The 27,144-nt window shown below is 44.0% G+C and overlaps 1 protein-coding gene across 1 annotated transcript in view; it reads left to right on the top strand.

Annotated features, from left to right (window-relative positions):
* Positions 1-9,202, top strand: part of LOC139536854 (forkhead box protein O1-A-like) — a 74,926-nt gene extending 65,724 nt beyond the window's left edge. Inside the window, exons 3-4 of the mRNA XM_071337539.1 lie at positions 1,855-3,290; positions 3,444-9,202. Coding sequence (XP_071193640.1) covers positions 1,855-3,270 — 1,416 coding nt within the window. The 3' untranslated portion in view covers positions 3,271-3,290; positions 3,444-9,202. The remainder of the gene's footprint in view (positions 1-1,854; positions 3,291-3,443) is intronic.
* Positions 9,203-27,144: the final 17,942 nt, after the last annotated feature.

Here is a 27,144-nt window from a genome sequence, read left to right as displayed (position 1 = left end):
ATAATTATTATTGTTATATCTTTTTTTTTGTAGTACTTTTACCGCTTTTTCTCACCAATTGGTAGTTATAATCTTGTCCCATCGCTGCAACTCCCCTACGGACTCTGGAGAGGCGAAGGTCGAGAGCCATGCATCCTCCAAAACAGGACCCTGCCAACCCGCACTGCTTCTTGATACACTGCTCGCATAACCCGGAATCCAGCAGCACCAATGTGTCAGAGGAAACACCGTCCTGCTGGCAACCAAAGTCAGCTTGCAGGCACCTGGCCCTCCACAATGAGTCGCTAGAGCTCGATGGGACAAGGATATCCCGGCCGGCCAAACCCTCCTCTAACCCGGACGACATTGAGCCAATTGTGCGCCACCTCATGGGTCTCTCTCGAGGCTGTAGACCACTGCGCCACTTGGGACATGCATTTTGCTTTAGAGGAATTCAGAACTAGCTTCAAATCGTACAGATTCTGTTGAATGATGTTAAAAGCTGTTTGAGCTTTTTCAAAAGTCAAACTGCTGCCAATTGAATAGAGCACAGTGTCATCCACATACAAAATGTGCATCAGCTGTCTCAATATGTCTCCCAATGTTGTTGATCTATATTATAAACAACATCGGACCTAAAGTTGATCCTTGAGGCACATCCGATCACAACTCTATGGTGTCCGACTTACAATCATCTGCCTTAACACACTGGGTTCGGTTTGACAGGTAGTTCACAAACCACTCCAGAGCATGACCAGTAATCCCAATACACTTCCATTTCTGCACCAGGACAGTATGATCCACAGTTTCAAATGTCTTTAACAGGTCTATGAATACAGACACACGATGCTGCTTCCTATCCGTGGCACAGTGAACATCATTCAAAACCTTCAAAGTTTCCGTGACAGTGCTGTGGCTAGACCTGAAATCTGATTGCATACCAATCAAAATATTGTTTTCCTGGAGGTAGGCCTTAAGCATGGTCACCAAGAGCTTGTCTTTTATGTATATAGAGACACCAGCACCCTTAGATTTACAATATGTAAATACTTATGCTATTAATATTATATTCGAATATGCCATGTGCAAACATATTTCATGAAAATAAAAATTTGCAGTGTACCAACTTAAAATGATGAACACAAATTACATTAACTCAGGTGGCGAAAATAACTATCTGAAAGCCACTACCTTAATAAGCCACGCCTCCTGAAAATAACCTATGGATTACATTACAAAATACCCATCTGCTGGATCAACCCAGCATCAAAGTGAATATAACCCAATTGATGGTTAAATGAACCCATGTTTTGGTCATCTCAACAACCCAACATGTTGGGTTATTCACCCAACCCAACTTTCTGGGACAAAATAACCCAGCGTGTGTTCTATCCAATATTTACCCAGCACTGAGTTACCAAATAACCAAAATTGGGTTGGTTCTAACCCAGCATTTTTTTGGTGCATTATGCACTGAGTATACAAAGCAATAAGAACACCTGCGCTTTCCATGACAGGCTGACCAGGTGAATCCAGGTGAAAGCTATGATCCCTTATTGATGTCACGTGTTAAATCAATTTCAATCAGTGTAGATGAAGGGAAGGAGACAGGTTAAAGAAGGATTTTTAAGCCTTGAGACAATTGAGACATGGATGGAGGGGGGGGGGGGGGGGGGTGCAACTTAATATTAGGAAGGTGTTCCTAATGTTCGTTATACTCAGTGTAGGTTAATCTGTTTAATCTGAGGGTGCTGGAACTAAACCATTCTCTACCTAATGTGCAGAGTTTTTCTTTTAGCCTTGTGTCAGGGGCCTGTCCACCTGTGTACCTTTGTCTACCTGAGCTCACCTCTGTGCTTCTTCTCCTCTCGCCAGGTTGCTCTCCAGGTGGATGGGGGTGCAGACAGCCCGGGAGGCTTCCAGTACTCCAAGTGGCTCGGAAGCCCCAACTCCCATAGCCACAGCAACGACGACTTCGAGGCCTGGACCACCTTCCGGACGCGCACCAGCTCCGACGCCTCCACCCTCTCTGGCCGTCGCTCTCCCTTCCTGGAACAGGAGGTCGACCTATCAGAGGCTGACGTCCACATGGGCTACCCCGGAGGGGTGGGGCCTAAAATGACCTCCATGGCCACCCTGCCTAGCCTATCAGAGGTGGGCCTGGCCGACTCCATGGGTGGTCATCACCACGGTCACCACGGAACAGAGAACGTGATGGATAGCCTCCTTGACAACCTCAACCTGCTGTCCCCCAAGAATCAAACCCAGCTGGGGGTAGGCGGTGGTCCTGGGTCTGGGCCTGACTCCTCCCGGTCCTCTCCCTCCTCCAAGCTGCAGAACAGCCCTTATAGCTCCCCCTCCATGACCCCTCACCCCCAGCCCCAACAGCAGGACTATAGGAAGTGCCACTACGGCCAGGCCGGGCCAGGGATGAATAGCCCACATCTCTCTCCCATCCCCATGCAGACGCTGCAAGAGAGCAAGTCGCCAGGGTCCTTCGCACCCTTCCTGAGCCATTACAACTGCCCTGCTGGGCTACTCAAGGAGCTGCTGACCTCTGACGTAGCCGACCCTCGTTGTGGTGGGGAGGCCATGCCCTCCATGGAGACTGTAGTGTCTCAGTCTGGGAGAGGAGGAGGAGGGCGGATGCTTCCCAACTACAGCAGCCAGGTGCAGGTAGGACAGGTAGGGGGGCACGGGGGCGTGAAGATAATGAGTCCCCCACCTCAGCAACACCCACAGCACCCTCAGTCACATCCTCACCCTCACCCGCGGCCCCTCCACAGCCAGGGCCCTCCCCCCTCTGGGCCCTCCATGAACAGCTGTGGCCTGATTCCCCTGACCAGCCTGAACCACGCCGGGGGCCCAGCCCGTCTTGCCAGCCTCAGGACACACATCCACCAGCTACAGCAGCAGCCACGCGGTGGTGGCGGTGGTCACCCAGCCTCAGGCCACCAAAACCACAGTCCCCACCACAGCGGAGCTCCTCCACCCAGCTACGGCAGCAGTGCTAATGGTTATGTGAGGCCAGGTCTAGGCCACGGCCACAGCTCTGCTCATCCCCAGGCTCACCATCACCACCAATATCACAACCATCATCAGGAGAGGCTGCCTAGTGATCTAGATGACATGTCCATCGAGAGGTTTGAGTGTGACATGGAGTCTGTTCTTCATGACACGCTGATGGACGGAGACTCGCTGGACTTCAACTTTGACCCCATGGTAACCTCTCAGGGGTTCAGTCAGGGGGTTGGGGTGAAGACCACCACACACAGCTGGGTGTCTGGCTAGGACACACCGCTCTCAGACAGGTGAGTGTAAAGAGATACAACATCATTTGACAGTGTAAATATAATATAGTATTCTGTGGGTGAGTGTCTCAAACCATGTGTGGTAAATGTTTTGAAATCCTAAAACCCATGTATAATGCAGTTATTAATGGTTTTACATGCGTGGTTTTTCAGATTTTTCACCATTCACCACTGGCCTTTCACCCTTCGCCACTGGCTTTCATTGAGAGAATGGAAAGGTCTAAAGAAACCATTGCCCCTCTCCACAGGACTATCATCAGCCCGTCCCAATTCTCTCACTATCCATTGCAGATCTGTAAGGTGGAAGAAATAATCAATTTTGCGAAGATCGAAGGGTAAGGGCCAAGGGGAAGGGCTAGAGAGTGAACCGGGGCTGGCTGAGACTGTGCTTGTTTGGAGGGAACGTCTCGTCTGAAGTTGGCTTTGTAAATACAGCAGCGATCGACTCGGCCCAATATCATTCACTTCAACAGAACCTGGAAGAAGCTGGAGCCTGATTTACAAAAAGCTATGTTTTGTTGTGAAATATATTTTCGTTTTTATTATGTTATTTTCGTTTTTGGGATCTCACATTATGTTTTTGCAAGTGTGTTTCTTTTTTATGTTCAGTGTCAAAATCACACAAGATCAGGGCTAGTTTTAGCTCTTCAAAAACAACTGGAATGGAGTCTGTTCTACTCTACATTCAAGTGGGGTCAGTCCCACCCTATCAGGGTGCTTTTCAACAAGGTTGTCAAAAAAGCATTTGGCATATTATGTATGAATAAAATAGTAGGGATGTAAAATATGCTACAATACTTCAAACATATGTAATGTATACTGTGTGTATATTTGTGATGAGGAATATTCTTACATTTTGATCATATTTCCTTTCTCTGTGTGCATTTAAAATTCATTTTTCATTGCCTCTCATTGCCTTTCAAATGACCAATATGCTATGTTGAACCATCTACCCAGGAACCAGTCCAGCATAGGGATAGCCAAAGTCACAGTGATTCAGTGATAGGACAAATCAGACTAGTTCAGTGATAATAGATATATGTATTTTAGTGATAGGACAAATCAGAGAAGTGCAGCAAGTGGTTACTAACATCTCAGGCTATTCTTACCTCAGCTGTTCATCACTCTTCCCTTCTCTTGCCCTTCAAGTCGCTTTCGAGTTACGATTCCTAATTCCATCTACTTTTCTCTAATCATCATCTATCTAATTGTGACAATCACACTCTCCCAGGCCTTCATTCAGCTCGCGTCCCTGACTCCTTTTTCTCACTCCCACCATTTCCCTCCCACTCTCCTACCCTTTTCTAACTCACCTCTCTTTGTGCCTTATTACGCTCTCTCTCTCTCTCTCTCTCTCTCTCTCTCTCTCTCTCTCTCTCTCTCTCTCTCTCTCTCTCTCTCTCTCTCTCTCTCTCTCTCTCTCTCTCTCTCTCTCTCTCTCTCTCTCTCTCTCGCTCTCTCTCTCTCTCTCTCTCTCTCTCTCTCTCTCTCTCTCTCTCGCCCCCTCTTCCTCTCTCTCTCTGTCTGTGGGTGTGAGGGCGCTGTATGCATTAGGAGGTCAGTGATAATTTGAGAGGCTGATAATGGACTTTAGTTTCTCACATAACAGTGCTCAACAGCAGAACACCGGATTTGAGCTTTTCCCCTCCCTAGCAACCCTCCCTCTCTCCCTCCTTTTTTTTTGTTGTCACACACCAAAACGTGTAACCTAAATCACCTGATGTGTTAGAGTCGGTGTGCTGATTCACTGCACCTTTTATAGTCTCGGATTTGTGTGAGTAAGTTTGGTTAAAGTCGAGGCTTTATTTGTTACTAGGACTTTGCATTGTAGTTTATAATAATTCCCTGCGTGACCTGTGAGAATCTGTGTAGTGCTGGAGTAGCCTGGTCGAGTCTGCACTTATAGGTTGCCATTTGGGACTTGACCTAAATCAGCCGTCTCAAACTCCAGGCACGGGAGCTTACTGTATATCAGCCCCACAAGATGCTTTCTTGTGTTCCCCAGATTAAAATCGAATTTGAGTTTGAGGTCTAAATGGATTCCCCTCTTTTACCAGCCTCTCCCCCACGTGGCTGTTTACTAAACATGTTTAATGAATGCAATTTAAGGTGAATTTAACGCACACTCACACACTCATACCTCAACTTATTTGTACCTCTCACCGTTCTGTCACAGTACGTGGGGATTGGGTATGTAAAATGTGATCCGTAACTTTTTGCTTGATATACAGTATGTATGGACATGTTATTGGTGTTACAATGGACCGTTCACAAAGCTTACCAGTTATATGTGTACTGGGTGATGTAATATCTTTCTTCTTTCACTTTTTGTTGATTCCATTTTTTTCTTTCAAAACAATATCCCTATCCTACTTTCAGCATGTGACCTCACTGTAAATAATAAGAAATTAATATGTAGATTATTTGAAATGAATGAAACATTTAAGATAGGGTATGCAGCACCAAAAGAGACCCTATTGTGAGAGACTGTCTGCATCCAAAATGGTACCCTATTCCCTATATAGTGCACATGGGGTTCTGTTCAAAAGTAGTACACTACATAGGGAATATGGTGCCATTTGAGACCGACACACTATGTTAGTTCCGGTTTTCAGATCATCATTCTTGAGAAAATGATATCGTATAAAATCTTCTTCTTATTATCTGAACTTTTTGTCACTATTTTATTTGATCATAGATACTCAACAAAAAATGAAGTATTCAGCTAATATATTATGCAATGATTTAAGTGCTCTTTTTGTTTTTGGAAACTGACATTGTTACTTAGCTGCTGTTTATATATAAAAAAAAAACGAATAACTGAAAGTAGACATTTTGAAATTGACTTCGTAAACAACATATACACAAAAGATAACGTGAATAAAAGTCGGACCAATTTACGTTTACAATGTTGCACTTCTAAAGTTTTGTAGTTGCTCAAGTGTTTTGTATAATTCGTTTTGACTGTAAAGATTTGACAGAAAACTGCTTATCCTCAAACATAAACAAGTGTTTGGGCCTGTTACATTTCTTAATTTATGTACAGAAAGTAAAATGTATTTTGATATTTGTCTGAGATTTGCCATAAAAGTACAATGAGATTTGTTTATGAATTACAAATGATCTACAGTGGAGTCCGGAATTATTGGATCTCTTAATAAAGATACGTTTCTTTGAATAAAGTATGCTCAATAAAGTATGCTCCAATTTTGTTTTTATGGATGAGGTATTTTCTGCATATGCATTGTTCTTTTGAAGGCCAAACACAATGCTCGTGTGGGTGGCCAAAGATCTCTATTTTCGTGTCATATGACCATAGCACCGGTTCCAATCCAAGTACCAATGCCGTTTAGCAAACCCCAGGCGGTGCTATGGTCAGATGACATGAAAATAGGGCTCTTTGGCCACACACACCAATGGTGGGTTTGGCCTTCGAAAGAACAATACATATGCAGAAAATACCTTGACTCAACTGTAAAATATAGTGATGGATCTTTGATGTTATCAGACTATTTTCCTTCCACTGGTCCTGTGGCCCTTGTTAAGGTCAACGGCATCAGAACTTTACCAAGTACCAGGACAAAAACCTTGTTGCCTGTCCTAGGAAGCTGAAATTTCTTTGCAAGTGGATCATCTAGCAAGACAATAACACCAAGCACACATCAAAATCCACAAAGAAATGGTTAATTGGCCACAAAATTAACATTTTGCAATGGCCATCTCAGTCTCTGGACTTGAGAACCCAATTGAAAACCTGTAGTTTGAATTGAAGAGGGCAGTCCATAAGCGCAGACAAAGGATATCTAAGATCTGGAAAGATTTTGTATGGCGGAATGGTCTTAGGTCCTTCCTATCCTTCCTTAGGTTCTCCAATCTCATTATATAACTCTTTTTTTAAAGGCTCAGTGTCATTATCCTTGCAAGGGGACGGTGCTGGAGTATTGAAAGCGTGGGATCCAATCATTTTGACCTCTTTCTTTTACATAACATTTTTTATTATACACTATAGGTCCGTATTTGTGCTATTTATTTCATACAGTCTTTTTTGTGCATCTTTATCAAGGGATCCAATAATTCCGGACCCCAGAATATATATTGTAAAATAGCTCTTGTTTGTTTGAAGTATAGAGACTTGACCTTCTGAGTTCTGATTAGAAACTATATCTATAATTGTTAACTGTTTATATGATTATACGGTGCATTCGGAAAGTATTCAGACCACTTGACTTTTTCCCCATTTTGTTACGTTACAGCCTTATTCTAAAATGGATTAAATTACTTTTTTTCCCTCATCAATCTACACCCCGCAATGACAAAGCGAAAACGGGTTTTTAGAAATTGTTGCAAATGTATTACAAATAAAAAACAGAAATACCTTATTTACATCTGTATTCAGACCATTTGCTATGAAACTCGAAATTGAGCTCAGGTGCATCCTGTTTCCATTGGCCATCCTTGAGATGTTTCTACAACTTAATTGGTGTCCACCTGTGGTAAATTCAATTGATTGGACATGATTTGGCACACACCTGTCTATATAAGGTCCCACAGTTGACAGTGCATGTCAGAGCAAAAACCAAGCCATGATGTCGAAGGAATTGTCCGTAGGGCTCCGAGACAGGATTGTGTCGAGGCACAGATCTGGGGAAGGGTACCAAAACATTTCTGCAGCATTGAAGGACCCCAAGAACACAGTGGCCTCCATCATTCTTAAATGGAAGAAGTTTGGAACCACCAAGACTCTTACTAGATCTGGCCTCCCATCCAAACTGAGCAATCAGGGGAGAAGGGCCTTGGTCAGGGAGGTGACCAAGAACTCGATGGTCACTCTGACAGAGCTCCAAAGTTCCTCTGTGGAGATGGGACAACCTTCCAGAAGGACAACCGTCTCTGCAGCACTCCACCAATCTACCGTCGTGGTAGAATGGCCAGACGGAAGCCACTTCTCAGTAAAAGGCACATGACAGCCCACTTGGAGTTTGTTAAAAGGCACCTAAAGGACTCTCAGACCATGAGAAACAAGATTCTCTGGTCTGAAGAAACCTGGATTGAACTCTTTGGCCTGAATGCCAAGTGTCACGTCTGGAGGAAACCTAGCACCATCCCTAAGGTGAAGCATGGTGGTGACAGCATCGTGCTGTGGGGATGTTTTTCAGAGGCAGGGACTGGGAGACTAGTCAGGATCGAGGGAAAGATGAACGGAGCAAAGCTTGTAGCGTCCTACCCAAGAAGACTCTAGGCTGTAATTGCTGCCAAATGTGCTTCAACCAAATACTGAGTAAAGGGTCTGAATACTTGTGTAAATATGATATTTCCATATTTATAAAAAATAAAAAAAAGTTTTTGCTATGTAGTTATGGGGTATTGTGTATAGATTGATGAGGGGGGGAAAAAACTTTTTAATCCATTTTAGAATAAGGCTGTAACGTAACAAAATGTGGAAAAAGTGTAGGGGTCTGAATACTTTCCGAATGCCCTGTATTTTGACACAGGCAAATCTTAAAGTCAATGGTTATTGTGCAATGTTGATGCTGACCTTAAAATCAATGTTGATGAGTTGGTGTTGACTGTAGTTGTTTCTGGTGAGTGTTCATTACATTTTAATTGTTATTGGTTAATGTTTATCCTGACATGTATGTAAATGTTGCCTGCTATTCTTTTGCCTTGGTGTTAAAAAAACATCCAACCACCCTCCCCTTTAATAAGTAGTCATATCTTAAAGGGGAGAAGTGACAACTCAGACCAGCCAGCTACACCATGGTGCTTTCTTGGAACCTCGAGGAGCAAGTGCCTGACACTATTCTATTTGCGCCATATTTACAAAAAAATGCAACAAGTAAGATTTTGCAAAAAAAATCTTTTTGCAGATGTTGGTTGAAGCCGTATGTATATATAAATGATCTCACTGAAAATATTTGTGGCTGTCTATTCATTGTATAATTAATTGGTGGACACTCTCTTTGTAACCCCTATAGCAAGCTGCTTTTTCCTACTCACTGTACTTTGGACCTTTTCACCAGACACCCCTTCACCTCCCTAATCTACAGTACGCTACATTCTTCTCCAGTTATTGGCACAATGTTATACACACATAATGTAGTTATAATGGTGCTAGATCCATTTAGATTCTACAAGCTCTTGTTGTAAATCCATGGAGAATGTGTTCTTAGAACTAAACCTCAGCGGACCTGGGTTCAAATACAATTTGAAATCTTTCGATCTTTCAAATACTTTGAGCGTTTTCTTTAGCCTGCCTGGAATGCAGACTAAAGATGGTTTTACACTTTTGGGACACTATAATTCTTTTGATTCCATTTAGTCAGGCAAGCTCAATCAAACACAGCTAAAGTATTTGAAATGATTTCCAATAGTATTTGAAACCAGGTCTGCACTGCAGTGACCTTCTCATGACTCTCTTCAGTCTTGGGTTAACCATCAGATCAGGATGTGGAGAGAAGATATTTAATTCCTCAGCCAAACTCAAACCCAAAGCCAAAGTAACACCCCAAATTGGACTACATGAAACGTTGTTGATAAGCCCATATAAATCTCTGACCGTCTTCAACCTTTATAAGACTATTTAATATATCTTTAATATTACAGGAATCACCTGTGTGGGGTCCTCCTAGTGCCATTCACTCAGTAGGAAGAGCCTGCAAGTATAATGCTCTATCATTTGTTATAAACATATGAGCCTTTATAATGTCTTATAAGGCTTATAATATGTCATGTACACTACCGTTCAGAAGTTTGGGGTCACTTAGAAATGGACTTGTTTTTGAAAGAAAAGCAAAAATCTTTGTCCATTAAAATAACATCAAATTGATCAGAAATACAGTGTAGACATTGCTAATGTTGTAAATGACTATTGTAGCTGGAAACGGCAGATTTTTTAATGGAATATCTAAATAGGCGTACAGAGGCCCATTGTCAGCAACCATCAGGTTAATTGATCATTAGAAAACCCTTTTGCAATTATGTTAGCACAGCTGAAAACTGTCGTCCTGATTAAAGAAGCAATAAAACTGGCCTTCTTTAGACTAGTTGAGTATCTGGAGCATCAGCATTTGTGGGTTCGATTACAGGCTCAAAATGGCCAGAAACAAAGAACTTTCTTCTGAAACTCGTCAGTCTATTCTTGTTCTGAGAAATTAAGGCTATTCCATTCGAGAAATTGCCAAGAAACTGAAGATCTCGTACAACGCTGTGTACTACTCCCGTCACAGAACAGCGCAAACTGGCTCTAACCAGAATAGAAAGAGGAGTGGGAGGCCACGGTGCACAACTGAGCAAGAGGACAAGTACATTAGAGTGTCTAGTTTGAGAAACAGAATTCTCATAAGTCCTCAACTGGCAGCTTCATTAAATGGTACCCGTAAAACACCAGTCTCAACGTCAACAGTGAAGAGGCGACTCCGGGATGCTGGCCTTCTAGGCAGAGTTACTCTGTCCAGTGTCTGTGTTCTTTTGCCCATCTTAATCTTTTCTTTTTATTGGCCAGTCTGAGATATGGCTTTTTTTCCCCCAACTGCCTAGAAGGCCAGCATCCCGGAGTCGCCTCTTCACTGTTGACGTTGAGACTGGTGTTTTGTGGGTACTATTTAATGAGCTGCCAGTTGAGGACTTGTGATGCGTGTGTTTCTCAAATCAAAGCAAATTTTATTTGTCACATAGGCTGAATACAACAGGTGTAGTAGACCTTAATGTGAAATGCTTACTTACAAGCCCTTAACCAAAAATGCAGCTCAAGAAAGAGTTAATAAAATATTTACTAAATAAACTAAAGTAAAAAAATCTAATGAATCAAAAAGTGACAATACATTTACATAACAACAACGAGGCTATATACAGGGGGTACCGGTACCGTGTGAATGTGCGGGGGTATAGGATAGTAAAGGTCATTTGTAAAGTGACTATGCATAGATAATAAACAGAGTAGCAGCGGTGTAAATACAAGGGGGGGGGGGGGTCAATGTAAATAGTCCAGGTGGCCATTTGATTATTTTAGTTGTTCAGCAGTCTTATTGCTTGGGGGTAGAAGCTGTTAAGGAGACTTTTGGTCCTAGACATGGCACTCAGCCTTCCTCTGACACCGCCTAGTATATCGGTCCTGGATGTCAGGAAGCTTGGCCCCAGTGATGTACTGGGCCATAAGAGACGGTAGCAGCAACATTATGTACAAAATGAGTTACAAACAGTGCGAAAAAACAAACAAAATAGCACAGTTGGTTATGAGCCTGTAAAACGGCAGGCATCCTCTCCGGCGCCATTATAAATATTATATATTTTGCTGTAGGTACTATATGTGGAGGGCTCTCAGGCCCCAGCCCCTGCCGCACCCCAGTCTCAGACAGACAAATTGACAGGGGCGTCAGAAGAGAATTGGCTCTAGAGGAATGTGACCTGCTCGTGCAGGATAGACACGCATCACTAACAAGCACACATGCCGCCCATATGTTCTCCCCAGCGGGAGAGAAGAGGACGGGGCCAGAGAGCTAGCTCCAAAGAGCACGTGAGGACACAGCACAGGGGAGATGGGTTCACTAGCTGGGGCAGTGTATCTGGAGAACAACCCCACCACCCCTCCTTTTCTCTATACCTTATTTTTCTTTCTTTTTTACTTTCTTTTTTTCTTTGCCTTTCTTCAAGTTCATTTTGAGGGCGTGGGTTAGGGCTGTTACGGGGAAAGTGTGTCAGTTTACACATTCCAGACCTGCATTGTGTGTTGAATTTACGGAATTATCACAATAAGGCTGCTGTATTTGAATTGATCAGTTCTTGCCAGGGGTGTTTCTAGGATTTGAAGACATTGGTAGCTTAGCCCAAAGGGGGGTTCACAAAAAAAAGAAGGAATTTCAACAGCTAAATGCATGAATTTGGTGTACTTTGAGGTAACGTGCACCTTCCCACCTGCCACAGCAGACACTTCCAGTACTCAATTACAGTAACTACTGTATGTCTCTCTACTCTGGAACACATACATCTACAGCCAGGAGCGCCACATCGCCTGATGGGGGGTCTTGTGCTCCTCCCCCCAAAATGTATTGGGCATCTAAAGCGAATTTCCTGCATTTTCACACAATCCAATATGCCGTCTCTATTTAGAACAAAATGTAAGCAAAAATGCCTGTGAGGGTCATCAAGTTAGGTAAGAGATCAATATTAAATATGTTTAAGTGATTAACAAGACTGAACTCGAACAAAGGTATTTCAATAATAAGTGTTGTGTTGCAGATTTAACCAATATCCTTTAACCTTTATCTTGGCCAGGTCGCAGTTGCAAATGAGAACTTGTTCTCAACTAGCCTACCTGGTTAAATAAAGGTGAAATAAAAAAATTAAAAAAATAGCCTAACAAACAACTTGAAAAAATACAGTCTTTTGATTATCTTTATTATTAAGATATCCTCTATATCAAATTTCAGCCAGACCGACCAGCCAGGCGGCGCCGCCTGCACGCCCGACCCCCACCATTCCAGTCAATAACTCAACTCTCTCCCAACACAATTTCCTTCCCAGTTCCCACCTGTCATACACCTCAAAGAGTGTGCAAAGCTGTCATCAAAGCAAAAACTTTGAAGAATCTCAAATAGAAATATATTTTGATATGTTTGACACTTTTTTGGTGACTACATGATTCCATATGTGTTATTTCATAGTTTTGATGTCTTCACTATTATTCTACAATGTAGAAAATAGTCAAAATAAAAACAGAAGACAGGAGACAAAGAGCTGTGAGACATGAAAGTGGGATGAATACGGAGCAACAGAAGATGAACAGCAGAGGGGCTAATGATCTTGGAGATGGAGAAAGGGCCGATAAAGCGGGGGGAAAGTTTGCGGGACTCCACCCGGAGGGGAAGCCATACCCTCTGCACGAGACGATACCGGGGAACCCGGGGTCCGGTGGCGGTCCACTTGTCATCGATACCTGGAGGTGGTCTTGAGAAGAGCCGATCGGGCTCTCTTCCAGGTACGGCGACAGCGGCGGACAAACATCTGGGCCGAGGGTATGCCAACCTCTTCCTCTTGCTCTGGGAAGAGCGGGGGCTGATACCCCAGGGAACACTCGAAAGGTGAGAGCCCAGTGGCAGAGCAGGGGAGGGTGTTACAGGCGTATTCAACCACACAAGTTGCTGGCTCCAGGTGGTGGGGTTGGTGGAGACAAGGCAGCGAAGAGATGTCTCCAGGTCTTGGTTGGCTCGCTCCGACTGGCCGTTGGTGGAACCCAGAGGACAGGCTGGCTGACGGTCCAATGAACGTGCAAAACGCGGAGAGGCAACTTCTGAGCCCCCAGGAAGACATCCCGGGGCAAGCTGCGCTGACTTTACACAATGGGCGTGGCAGAACGGGCTCCAGCCCATAATGGCACCAGCAGTCCAGTCTATGATGGGATTTTATCGATGGAGCCAAGAGAATACCAATACCAGGGGAACCTGAAGAGACTTAATCAGCATAAATTGGGTTGCCTCGCTGTGGTTCCCTGACACTCGTAGGTTGATGGGAGTGGTATTGTGAGTGACCCGGCCTATAGAGCGCCCGTCCAGCGCTCTAACATCCAAGGGAATGGAAAGGGGCTGAGTGGGGATGCCCAGCTTGGACGTCAGGGTAGCGTCCAAAAAAACTCTCATCTGCCCCAGAGTCGATTTCGACTGGTTCCCCCACAGCAGGATGGCATGGAAAGGGATGCGAATAAGGGGAGAGGAAAAGTTGTCCATATGGCCCACCAGAGTACTCGACCATTCTTGGTTTTGAATGGGCAGGTAGCTATGAAATGTCCCGTAGCTCCACAATATAGATGGCTCTGCGTGTGGAGTCGGCGTAAGCGCTCAGTCAGAGTCAATCTAGCCCTGCCCAGGTGTATGGACTTCGAAGAAGGCGAGTCGGCAGCCCTCAGTGATTCCCGAGAGAACTCGGATGACGTCGGACATGTGGACTTCGGGGGTCTCCGTGATTCTTTGGAGGCGAGGTGGGAATCGAGGGCGAACGAGAACGGCAGGGCACAGATTCCCTCTCCCTCCCATGTTCTTGAAGCCACCCATCGATCCGGATGGTCAGGGCAATGAGGGAGTCAAGGTACATGGGCAGCTCCCGGGCTGTGAGCTCATCTTTGATCACCTTCCATAATCCGTGAAGGAACATGACGAACAATGCTTCTGGGTTCCAGGCACTCTCATCCACCAACGTGCGAAAATCCACCATGTAGTCTGCCACACTATGGGAGTCTTGACGTAGCTGGAGCAGCTTACGAGCAGCCTCTCTCCCGGACAACGGAGAATCAAACACCTTCCGAACTTCCTCCACAAATTCCTCCAGACTGAGGCAGAGGGCGGACTGTTGCTCTCACACCGGCGTGGCCCAGGCGAGTGCCCTCCCGGACATCAGCGTTATGATGTACGCTTTCCTCGAACGGTCCGAGGGGAACGAAGAAGGCTGCAGCTCGAAAATGAGGGAGCAATGGGAGAGAAAAGCTCGGCAGGTTCTGGAATCTCCAGCGTAGTGTTCTGGAGGAGGTAAGTGGGGTTCTCGGGATACTGGGGTAGGCTGGGAGATTACAGGGGTAACCCGCTGCGCAGTGGGGAATCCGCAGAATTGCTCCAGCAATGTACTGAATGCCTGGTCATGGCGTTCTGCCAGGGTGTGGAGTCCCTCCATAAGACATTGCAGTAACTCCTTGTGTCTTCCAATGGTGCCTCTTTGCAGGGAGACAGCATTGTGGTGCTGGTCTGAGTCTGCTGCATCAGTCATGGCCAGTTCATACTATCAGAACTCAAGATAAGACCCAGATGCAGACAGCTAGAGTCACAGATGTTTATTGATCCAAACAGGGGGCAGGCAAAAGACAGGTCAAAGGCAGGCAGAGGTCTGCAATCCAGGGCAGAGTCAATAAGGTACAGAACAGCAGGCAGGCTCAGGGTCAGGACAGGCAGAGGTTCGTAAACGGGTCAGAGTCAGGTAGGTACAGAATGGCAGGCAGGCTCGGGGTCAGGGCAGGCAGAATGGTCAGAACAGGGGAAACTAGGGAACAGAACTTGAGAAAGCAGGGAGATGGTAAAACACGCTGGTAAGACCTGACAAGACAAGACAAATTGGCAACAGACAAACAGAGAACACAGGTATAAATGCACTGGGAATAATGAGGAAGATGGGCGACACCTGGAGGGGTGGAGACAAGCACAAAGACAGGTGAAACAAATCAGGGTGTGACACATTGGCCTAAGAGTACTGTAGAGCTATTTTTACTTGCACACAATATAGCTGGGTCGTCCTGTCCTTAGGGTTCCACCACCCTGCAACGCCCCAACCCAACACACCCCACTCAGCTTTAGGATCTTAGTGAAACATTCATTAATGGTTTCAGGTGTGTTAGGCCAAGGCCAGAGTGACAACCCACAGTACGTCAGACCCCCGGGACCAGGACTGAGCAACCCAGCAGCTAGGGATTGTCTAAAAGGTTATCTCCCCTGACTTGGGAAGGTTTTCAATACAGACACCTTTAGTCGTACTGTATTCCCTATAAGGCATCCAGACCGTATGAAAGTTGCCCAGTATACCCTTAATCTTGTAATAAATCAAATCTAGTGATACATAACTTGACATTGTGGGAGGATAACCAACCTTCCAATTAAGAGCAATGCATTTCTTAGCTGCTATAAATGATTGGTTACACAGTTTCTTCAGATAACTGTCTCCAGTATCAACATTTCAAAGCAAACAAAAACGGAGAATCTGTAGACATGCTGAGATAAAAGTACATACTCTTTCAGCCAGCCTTCACCAAGCCTTCACAAGACCATAACTTCTGCAAATATGTCCCCTTTTGTGTTTTACACCTCCTGCAGAGGAATTACATTTCTACATTCTGTTATTCAGTTTCACTGGCATATAGTACATTCTATGGATGGTCTTAAACTGCAGTAATTTATGTCTGAGATTATATGAACATGACTGGTCATTCAAACATACCTGTATCCATTCATCATCATCAAGAGCTTCTACCAGATCTTCCTCACATTTTTGTTTTACATGTTTTGTGTCATTGGGAAAAGCCTATCAACCCTTGATACAGTTTGGAAATCAAATTTGGAGGTTTGTCAGACAACCTTAAAATAGCATCTGGCTTGTCCAGTGTTTGCTGCACTGTCCAGTGTTTGCTGCACAACTCCATCACAGACTGGCCTTCCCTGACTGCCTGACCCTGCCGAGACCCCTGTCACCATGTGATGCTCCTAAAATGAGGCATGACAAAGAATTATCTTTGTGTACATTTATACATTATATTATCCAAGAATAGAATCAATGGTTCAATAATTGAAATGACCATTATTCCCAGATCCCAGACTGTTGCCTACCCATCAACTCAAGATGGATCTTTGTATCCATTCACTGATTGTTATGATATACTACAAAATTCACCTGATCTCTGTAGACTGGTCTTCCCTGGCGGTCTGACCCTGCTGGGACACCCGTCACCATCTGATCCTGCTACAACATGATGAGCGTAGTGTTGTGTACTGACTGCACTGTTGCATTCCCTGCTGTATTTTCATTCAGCGGGCCGTAGCGGGCGGTGAGACAGACGACCTGAAAATATTGATGAAAATATTTTTGTTGTTCCACAGATGATTTGGAAACGGTCCTCTTTCTGCTCTGTATGCGTTAGTCTACCTATTGTATTAAAAGCACTTTTTTTTCTCGCATTATATTCACACACTCAGAATTCGCTGCTTCAACTTCAGTAGCCTACCTCGTCAGAGTTCAAGTGCGCCTAGTATGTGTGCTCTCATTGAAACAGAGTAGGCTGCCCACGTGGGCGGATAAACACATGGCAGTTAACTTAAATATGAAATGAACTTAAATATGATTAGACTGTAGTTTACTAGTGTCTGTAAATAAATATTGGTAATAGAAGGAAGTGGAGGGCGCTCATCCAACGTGAGTCGAAGTGCAATTAAAAAATAGAATCATCATTGAAAAGGCACAACTATGCACATAGGTTAGGCTACTATGGTATGCGAGTGTTTGCCCCTTTTCATTTTCAATAAGTATTGATTACCCTTTTATTTGTCTCTGCCTACATATCGTCCTCCTAAAAGGTAGGCTACATCCTATAGGCCTATGCAAAACGTTGCAAGTGTCACTGTCATAATTATTTCTGCTCAGTAGCCATACTTGCTAATTAACATACACCTAAAATAACACTGCGGTTTAGTTTGGGACCAGTTCTTGCCGTAGTGGGTGGGAGTCTGACAGAAAGCCAGTGGGTGCTGGCGGGGTGTGGTATGAAAAGCTGCAGGTGTGGGCAGGAGAGGTATGAAGAAATCAGTCCCGCGCAGACCTCTACTGTGCACCATAATAGTGAAGCTTGTAACGTTAGAGCTGTTTATTAACGTGTCCGTGTAAAAATGTGCGATTTAGCTCGGACAACTGACAGTTCAGTAACTTTACATGCCATACTGACTAATAAAAACGTCTGAATATTGGTCTTTAATCTTTTGTCCAATGGTTTAATTTTTTGATTCAGGTCTAGTGTGGTTGAGGCAAAAAGAATAGCTAACGTTAGCCAACTTTTGTCCAGCTCTCTCTCAAATGGTACATCAACTGGCAAAAGCTAACAAAGTTAATTTACTTCTGTTGAAACGGGACAGAACAAAGGACACAAAACATTTCCATATAAACAACAGCTGTTAGATAGTAATAATAGCCACCTCATATCTGAAAGTTAGCTAGCTAGAGGCTAGATCTGACCTGGCTGTGGTAATAGCTAGCATAGCTAATTCATTCACCTCAGTGGAGAGGGGAGGACACATTAGCTAATGTTACTGTACATGTCAGTTACAATACTAGCTCAGGACTGTGAATAAACAACAGTTTCGTTTTTTCCCCTGTTAAGTTAAACAGCAGTTACCTTGCCATATACATCAGTAAACGAAGAGTAGCCAGTTTCTGCTCTGCTTGCTTTTACAACTCAGTGAAAGAGCGAAACACATACAGACTGAACTATTCACAACTCTCCTGTGCTGGTCCAGCCAACCTTTCAGAAGCTTTTCCTTCACACAGCCTGCTCTGTGGTGTCCATGCAGTCCTAAAGCACACCGTTGACGCATTTTGTATCACATTGCAATGATAAAACTGGGGGGACAAAAATGCAAATTCACAATGTGGGGTGGATATGACCCACCCATCCCCAGTGAAAGCTGTGCCCGTCTACAGTGTATTGCCAAAAACCTCCAAACCACTCAAAACCTCCAAACCACCTACATACCACAACTTCAAAAATTGACTCTGACCTGTCCATGAGCCAAACTGATTTAAAAAAACAGAGTACCCAAACATTCTCTCTCTCTCTATCACATACATGCACACACACACACACACTGTGCGTAATTAGAATCCATAGAGCAGCTTTAAGTGATACAGTCTACTGTGTGCTCAACCCTGCTCTGCCTCTCTCCATCGTTTTCTCTGTGTGGTCTATTGCTGTCTCTCTTGTCTGCCCTCATCTGTTGCTGTCTTAGTCTTTTCTGTTGCTGTCTCTTGTCTACCCTTCTCTCTCATCCTGTCCTGGTTGTAAAAATTGTAATGGTAAACATTTGTTTAAATAGTGATTTCACATGAATATCACTTCACCTGCAAATTCTTTGTAAACCATGTTTACTTTTTCACTGTCTGTATTTCACCTAATTTATGTAAATAAATTTAACAAATTCTAATTTCTAGAGCAGTTTAATGTGATACAGTCTATTGTGTGCTGAACTCACCTCTGTTCTCTCTCCATCTGTCCTCTTCTCTCACTTTCTCTGTCTGTTGCTGTCTTTTTTTTGTCTGTTGCTTGGTTAGGTTCTTGTTTGTTACTGTCTCCTCTGTTTATCCTCTTCTGTTATGGCCTGTTCTGTTCTTCAACAGCTGGACAATTTTCTCAAGGCTTCTGGAAAGAAATGCTGTCGGCATGCTCAACTGGTGTCGCTCATTCAGCCGAAAGAAACTTTCAACCGGTTCTCCCCATTAACTTCTCTGGGATATGTGGGACGCTAACGTCCCACTTGGCCAAAAGCCAGTAAAAATGCAGATCGCCAAATTCAAATAAATTATTATAAAAATCAAACTTTCATTAAATCACACATGAAAGATACCAAATTAAAGCGACACTTGTTGTGAATCCAGCCAACATTTCAGAATTCAAATAGGCTTTTCGGCAAAAGCAAACGATGCTATTATGAGGATAGCAACAGAGTAAACAAAGAGAGAGAAGCATATTTCAACCCTGCAGGCGCGACACAAAACACAGAAATAAAAATATAATTCATGCCTTACCTTTGATGAGCTTCTGTTGTTGGCACTCCAATATGTCCCATAAACATCACAAATGGTCCTTTTGTTCGATTAATTCCGTCGATATATATCCAAAATGTCCATTTATTTGGTGTGTTTGATCCAGAAAAACACCGGTTCCAACTTGTGCAACTTTAAGACAAAATATCTCAAAAGTTACCTGTAAACTTTGCCAAAACATTTCAAACTACTTTTGTAATACAACTTTAGGTATTTTTTTACGTAAATAATCGATAAATTGAAGACGGGATGATCTGTGTTCAATACAGGATTAAAACAAACTGTAGCTAGCTTTCTGGTCACGCGCCTCTAACAAACAGTACACTTTAAGTGACCCTCGTTCTGGATGGCCGTACTTCTTCATTACACAAAGGAAAAAACCTCAACCAATTTCTAAAGACTGTTGACATCCAGTGGAAGCGGTAGGAACTGCAAGAAGGTCAATTAGAAATCTGTATTCCCAGTGAAAGCTCATTGAAAAGAGAGTGAAGTCAAAAAAAAGAAATCTGATTGGTTTTTCCTCGGGGTTTCGCCTGCTAAATAGGTTCTGTTATACTCACAGACATGATTCAAACAGTTTTAGAAACTTCAGAGTGTTTTATATCCAAATCTACTAATAATATGCATATCTTATCTTCTGGGGATGAGTAGCTGGCAGTTGAATTTGGGTATTCTTTTCATCCAAACGTGAAAATGCTGCCCCCTATCCTAGAGAAGTTTTAAGCAACAAGTCAGAGTCAGAGGCCAAACCTTCTCAGGTCTCTCCTTCACCCATTACGGGATCTGAGCTGCCGAAGCCTCCCACTCCCTCTGACAAATTGAAAACCCTAGTCATTGCTGACTCCATTACCCGCAATATTAGACTTAAAAATAATCATCCAGCACTGTTTACCAGCCAGCAGGGCTACCGACGTAAAGGCTAATATGAAGACGGTGCTTTCTAAGACTAAAACTGGCTAGTGTAGAGAGTATAGGGATATTGTTATGTTAGGACGAAACAGTCAGAGATCACCAAGCTCAACATAGCTTCAGTGTGTAAATCAGCTAGAAAGATGTGTCGGCATTGAGTAATTGTCTCTGGCCCCCTCCAAGTTAGGGGGAGTGATGAGCTATACAGCAGAGTCCTATGAACATAATAAATCGCTCCTTATCCAACAGATGTGTTTACCAAACTCACTAAAAGTGGCAGTAATAACGCCTCTCTTGAAAAGCCAAACCTTGACCCGGAAAATGTGAAAAACTATCGGCCAATATCGAATGACCCATTCCTTTCAAAAATGTTAGAAAAAGCTATTGTGCAGCAACTCACTGCCTTCCTGGAGACAAATAATGTATACAAAATGCTTCAGTCTGGTTTTAGACCCCATCACAGCAACGAGACTGCACTCGTGAAGGTGGTAAAGGACCTTTTAATGGCGTCAGACCAAGGCTCTGCATCTGTCCTCATGCTAGACCTTAGTGCTGCTGTTGACACAATCGATCACCACATTATTTTGGAGAGATTAGATCTTATCTGTCGGAAAGATATCAGTTTGTCTCTGTGGATGGTTTGTTATATATCCCTATACTTTGTCCTGGTTTGTCCTGTTGATGGTTTCAGCGTTCCTCAAGGTTGCGTTTTAGGACCCCTATTGTTTTCACTATATATTCTACCTCTTGGTGATGTCATTTGGAAACACAATGTCTGTACGGATCTGGGTGTAGCTGGTGCAGAGGAGTCAGGCGCAGGACAGCAGAGATGAGAAACACAAGGAACTTTACTCCAAACTTCAAAATACATGAAGTAACACCAAGCCCACAAACATCAGACCAAACTTACAATAAACAAACACGCACAAAAACCATGGGGAAAACAGAGGGTTAAATAATGAACATATAATTGGGGAATTGAAACCAGGTGTGTAAAACAAAGACAAAACAAATGGAAAATGAAAAGGGGATCGGTGATGGCTAGAAGGCCGGTGACGTCGACCGCCGAACGCCGCCCGAACAAGGAGAGGGACCGACTTCGGCGGAAGTCGTGACAATGTCTACTTTCACTGCTATGCGGAAAACACACAGCTGTACATTTCGATGAAACATGAACAATTAATAATATCGCCACCAGACAATTTACATTGACCCCCCTCCCCCTCCCTTTTGTACACTGCTGCTACTCACTGTTTATTATCTATGCATAATCACTTCACCCCCACCTACATGTACAAATTACCTCAACTAACCTGTACCCCCGCACACTGACTCGGTACCGGTGCCCCCTGTATATAGCCTCCTTATTGTTATTCGTATTGTGTTACTTTTTATTATTACTTTTTATTTTAGTCTAGTTGGTAAATATTTTCTTAACTCTTCTTGAACTGCACTGTTGGTTTAGGGCTTGTAAGTAAGCATTTCACGGTAAAGTCTGCACTTGTTGTATTCGACGCATGTGACAAATAAAGTTTTATTTTATTTTATTTGAATATGTACATATAGATATATGGATGAGTGATGGCCGTGCGGCATAGGCAAGATGCAGTAGATGCTATAGAGTACAGTATATACATATGAGATGAGTAATGTGGGGTATGTAAACATTATATAAAGTGACATTGTTTAAAGTGACCAGTGATACATTTATTACATCCAATTTTTAATTATTAAAGTGGCTAGAGATTGAGTCAGTATATTGGCAGCAGCCACTCAATGTTAGTGATGGCTGTTTAACAGTCTGATGGCCTTTAGATAGAAGCTGTTTTTCAGTCTCTCGTTCCCAGCTTTAATGCACCTGTACTGACCTCGCCTTCTGGATGATAACGGGGTGAACAAGCAGTGGCTTGGATGGTTGTTGTCCTTGATGATCTTTCTGGCCTTCCTGTGACATCGGGTGGTGTAGGTGTCCTCTGGAGGGCAGGTAGTTTGCTCCCGGTGATACGTTGTGCAGACCTCACTACCCTCTGGAGAGCCTTACGCTTGTGGGCGGAGCAGTTGCCGTACCAGGCGGTGATACAGCCCGACAACATGCTCTCGATTGTGCATCTGTAAAAGTTTGTGAGTGTTTTCGGTGCAAAGCCAAATTTCTTCAGCCTCCTGAGGTTGAAGAGGCACTGTTGCGCCTTCTTCACCACTCTGTCTGTGTGGGTGGACCATTTCAGTTTGTCCGTGATGTGTAAGCTGAGGAACTTAAAACTTTCCACCTGCTCCACTACTGTCCTGTCGATGTTGATAGGGTGGTGCTCCCTCTGCTGTTTCCTGAAGTCCACGATCATCTCCTTTGTTTTGTTGACGTTGAGTGTATATCGACATAACCTGAAATGCTGCTCAGCAAGGAAGAAGCCACTGCTCCAAAACCGACATAAAAAAGCCAGACTACGGTTTGAAACTGCACATGGGGACAAAGATCGTACTTTTTGGAGAAATGTCCTCTGGTGTGATGAAACAAAAATAGAACTGTTGTGTTTGGAGGAAAAAGGGGGAGGCTTGCAAGCCAAAGAACACCATCCCAACCGTAAAGCACGGGGGTGGCAGCATCATGTTGTGGGGGTGCTTTGCTGCAGGAGGTACTGGTGCACTTCACAAAATAGATGGCATCATGAGGCAGAACAATTATGTGGATATATTGAAGAAACATCTCAAGACATAAGTCAGGAAGTTAAAACTTGGTCGCAAATGGGTCTTCCAAATGGACAATGACCTCAAGCATACTTCCAAAGTTGTGGCAAAATGGCTTAAGGACAACAAAGTCAAGGTATTGGAGTGGCCATCACAAAGCCCTGACCTCAACCCTATAGAAAATATGTGGGCAGAACTGAAAAAGCATGTGCGAGCAAGGAAACCTGACTCAGTTACACCAGCTCTGTCAGGAGGAATGGGCCAAAATTCACCCAACTTATTGTGGGAAGCTTGTGGAAGGCTACCCGAAACGTTTGACCCAAGTTAAACAATTTAAAGGCAATGTTACCAAATATGAATTGAGTGTATGTAAACTTCTGACCCACTGGGAATGTGACGAAAGAAATAAAAGCTGAAATGAATCATTCTCTCTACTATTATTCTGACATTTCACATACTTCAAATAAAGTGGTGATCCTAACTGACCTAAGACAGGGAATTTTTACTAGGTTTAAATGTCAGGAATTGTGAGAAATTGAGTTTAAATGTATTTGGCTGAGGTGTGTGTAAACTTCCAACTGTATCTCCAGCGATCGTAAGGTAAAATAGATGTAAAACAGTTGTCATTTATATTTACAATCCCTTTACCCAAATGGCTTACTAATTTACCTAGCTCGTATTAGTAGCTCTTATAAATTCGGTAATGAATGTGCATGGAGAACTGTGTTATTCCTATGAGAAAAATAAAGTACTGCTTTCAGAAAGTACTCACACCCACTTGACGTTTTCCACATTTTGTTGTGTTACAGTCTGAATTTAAAATGGATTCAATGTAGATTTGTTTGGCAGTGGCCTACACACAATACCCCATAATGTCAAAGTGGAATTATGTATTTTGATTAATTTAAAATTGAAAGCTGTAATGTCTTGCGTCAATATGTATTCAACCCCTTTGTTATGGCAAGCCTAAATAAGTTCAGGAGTAAAAATGGTTGCATGGACTGACTCTGTGTGCAATAATAGTGTTTAACAGGATTTTTGAATGACTACCTCATCTCTGTACCCCACACATACAATTATCTGTAAGGTCCCTCAGTCAAGCAGTGATTTTCAAACACAGATTCAACCACAAAGACCAGGGAAGTTTTCAGAATTTGGGATATATCTTGCCCATAAAAAAGTAGCTTTATTTCAAACTATTTTGATGACTTATAATTACTTATTTCAAGCGCAGCATTGAAAGGACAGTATAGGGTGCTTTTATTTATACACACGCTGTGCTATGTAAAGAGACACACTGTATCTCACACTATTAATTTGGCTAAACTGAACGAAGATAACATAAGATTTCTATCACACAAAGTTTGGAAAAGCACAAAGATCTTGAAGGTAGGATGCCTTCTACCATCCAATTACATACATCATTTAATAAGCCCTCTGTGCAATTTACTTTAAAACACTAATGGACTCAAGAGGTGAGCAAATAACAAGAAACATTGATCTATCCATCTCCAACAATGAAAGAAAAAGAAATGATCAAACAATAGATCATTTCTGTGTTTTTAAAGAGTAAAAATGAGAAAGCCTTGGTATTAAAGCTACACTCTACTCTCCATTACTTACCATCCTATCACCTCCTTTCCTCCACTCTATCTCTCATCTCCCCATCAGCCCCTTCCCTCCCCTTCCTTCACTCTCTATTTCTCTCTCTCCCTCTTTCTCTCTACCTCCCTCTCTCACTTCCCCACTCTCTTTCTCTCCCTCCCTCTCTGATCGTCAGATTACCAGATGCTGCCCGTTTCACACTCAATTAATTCCGGTGAGATTGGTCAGTCAAGTGTACTGAGAGCCATTTAGCAGCGGGGAGGCGGATGACAATAAAACACCTTAATTGGTTGTTGTTCACAGAGACGGGTGTGCCGCAGAGTGGATCCAGACCTTTGATTGGTTGATGGGGGAGAGGTGGCCACCTGCGGTAGGGGAGAGTGTGGCATGGGAGTAGAGGTTGGTCACGCATGGATTCTCTCTCTCTCTCTCTCTCTCTCTCTCTCTCTCTCTCTCTCTCTCTCTCTCTCTCTCTCTCTCTCTCTCTCTCTCTCTCTCTCTCTCTCTCTCTCTCTCTCTCTCTCTCTCTCTCTCTCTCTCTCTCTCTCTCTCTCTCCTCTCTCTCTCTCTCTCTCTCTCTCTCTCTCTCTCTCTCTCTCTCTCTCTCTCTCTCTCTCTCTCTCTCTCTCTCTCTCTCTCTCTCTCTCTCTCTCTCTCTCTCTCTCTCTCTCTCTCTCTCTCTCTCTCTCTCTCTCTCTCTCTCTCTCTCTCTCTCTCTCTCTCTCTCTCTCTCTCTCCTGTGCACCACCACCACTTCAATTTGTTGTGGAGATGGTCACATTTACCATTCATGCAACCTAACCATAACCTTGTGAGTAAGTGGAGAGTCCGGTTGGCCATAGTTTTAATGTTTTATGTACATCCAGTCAGTCACTCTGGTTACAGACCTTTTCCCTCCGCATAGTGGGAAGAGGGAGTCCTGACTATATTCTAGCTAAACTCTTCTATTAGTCTGGATTTGTGAAAGGCAGTGACAAAAGCAGTCACAGCAGGAGACAGATCAGACGAGCGTCGCTGCTTGCTGCTCAGCCATTATCTCTGATGAAGGTTAAATATGTTATTGACAGACAGACAGACTAGACCCCCCTGCTGTACTCCTCTCTCCCTTCCTCCTCCTCTCTTCCATGTTATTTCTATACCCCCTCCTGCTTCTACCACCCTCTTCCTGCATCCTCTTCCCCCTGTGCCTCCTTATCTCCTCCTCTCTTCTCTTCTCTCCCTGTTCCTCCTACCCCCTCCTGTGCCTCCTCCCCCCCTTGTGTCTCCTCTCTGTCCTCCTCTCTCCCCTGCTCCTCCTAATTGAGTGAAAGGGGTCATAACAAACCCTCTCTTTACATTTCCAGCCAGCTGACCGACCGTCACCATCCAGGGCTCTGGTTAAAGCTACAATCTAGGATCTGGTCATCTGTGTAATGGTCAAGTGGCGACGCCGGGCTGCCGTTTTGTTGTATTTTGAATCCCAGATTTGAGCTTTAATGCACCCCAGAGTTGATTGTTGACGGAGATAAGGCTCCAGACATCAGGTTTAGATCGTAAGGACAGACAACTAACTGTCTCTCCTCCCCAGGAGGAGGTGCCCCATGGGGCCTGGCAGCGGGCTACAGGGGGCTGGGGAGGGAGTCTCACAGCGGGATGGGAGCCACGGCTAATATCCTTGTGTGGCCCCAGCACAGGGCCAGGGAATTAGGCCATGGCTGCTGGAGCTAGACTTTAATGGGGAGAGCAGTGTGCACAGGCATGGCCACAGCCCAGACCCATCCTCAACCCACCACCGGCCTCCAGCTTCAGCTATGCTCTTAGGATGACCAGGATAAGGTGGTTGATTTACACGCACATGTACACAGACGATTGATAGATATTTTTTTTATTTATTTTCCGTTATTTTACCAGGTAAGTTGACTGAGAACACGTTCTCATTTGCAGCAACGACCTGGGGACAGTTACAGGGGAGAGGAGGGGGATGAATGAGCCAATTGTAAACTGGGGATTATTAGGTGACCGTGATGGTTGAGGGCCAGATTGGGAATTTAGCCAGGACACCGGGGTTAACACCCCTACTCTTACGACAAGTGCCATGGGATCTTTAATGACCTCAGAGAGTCAGGACACCCGTTTAACATCCCATCCGAAAGACGGCACCCTACACAGAGCAGTGTCCCCAATCACTGCCCTGGGGCATTGGGATCTTTGTTCAGACCAGAGGAAAGAGTGCCTCCTACTGGCCCTCCAACACCACTTCCAGCAGCATCTGGTCTCCCATCCAGGGACTGACCAGGACCAACCCTGCTTAGCTTCAGAAGCAAGCCAGCAGTGGTATGCAGGGTGG

This window comes from Salvelinus alpinus, chromosome 13 (assembly GCF_045679555.1).
Source record: "Salvelinus alpinus chromosome 13, SLU_Salpinus.1, whole genome shotgun sequence".
NCBI lineage: Eukaryota > Metazoa > Chordata > Actinopteri > Salmoniformes > Salmonidae > Salvelinus > Salvelinus alpinus.
This window is presented reverse-complemented; position numbering and strand designations above follow the sequence as displayed.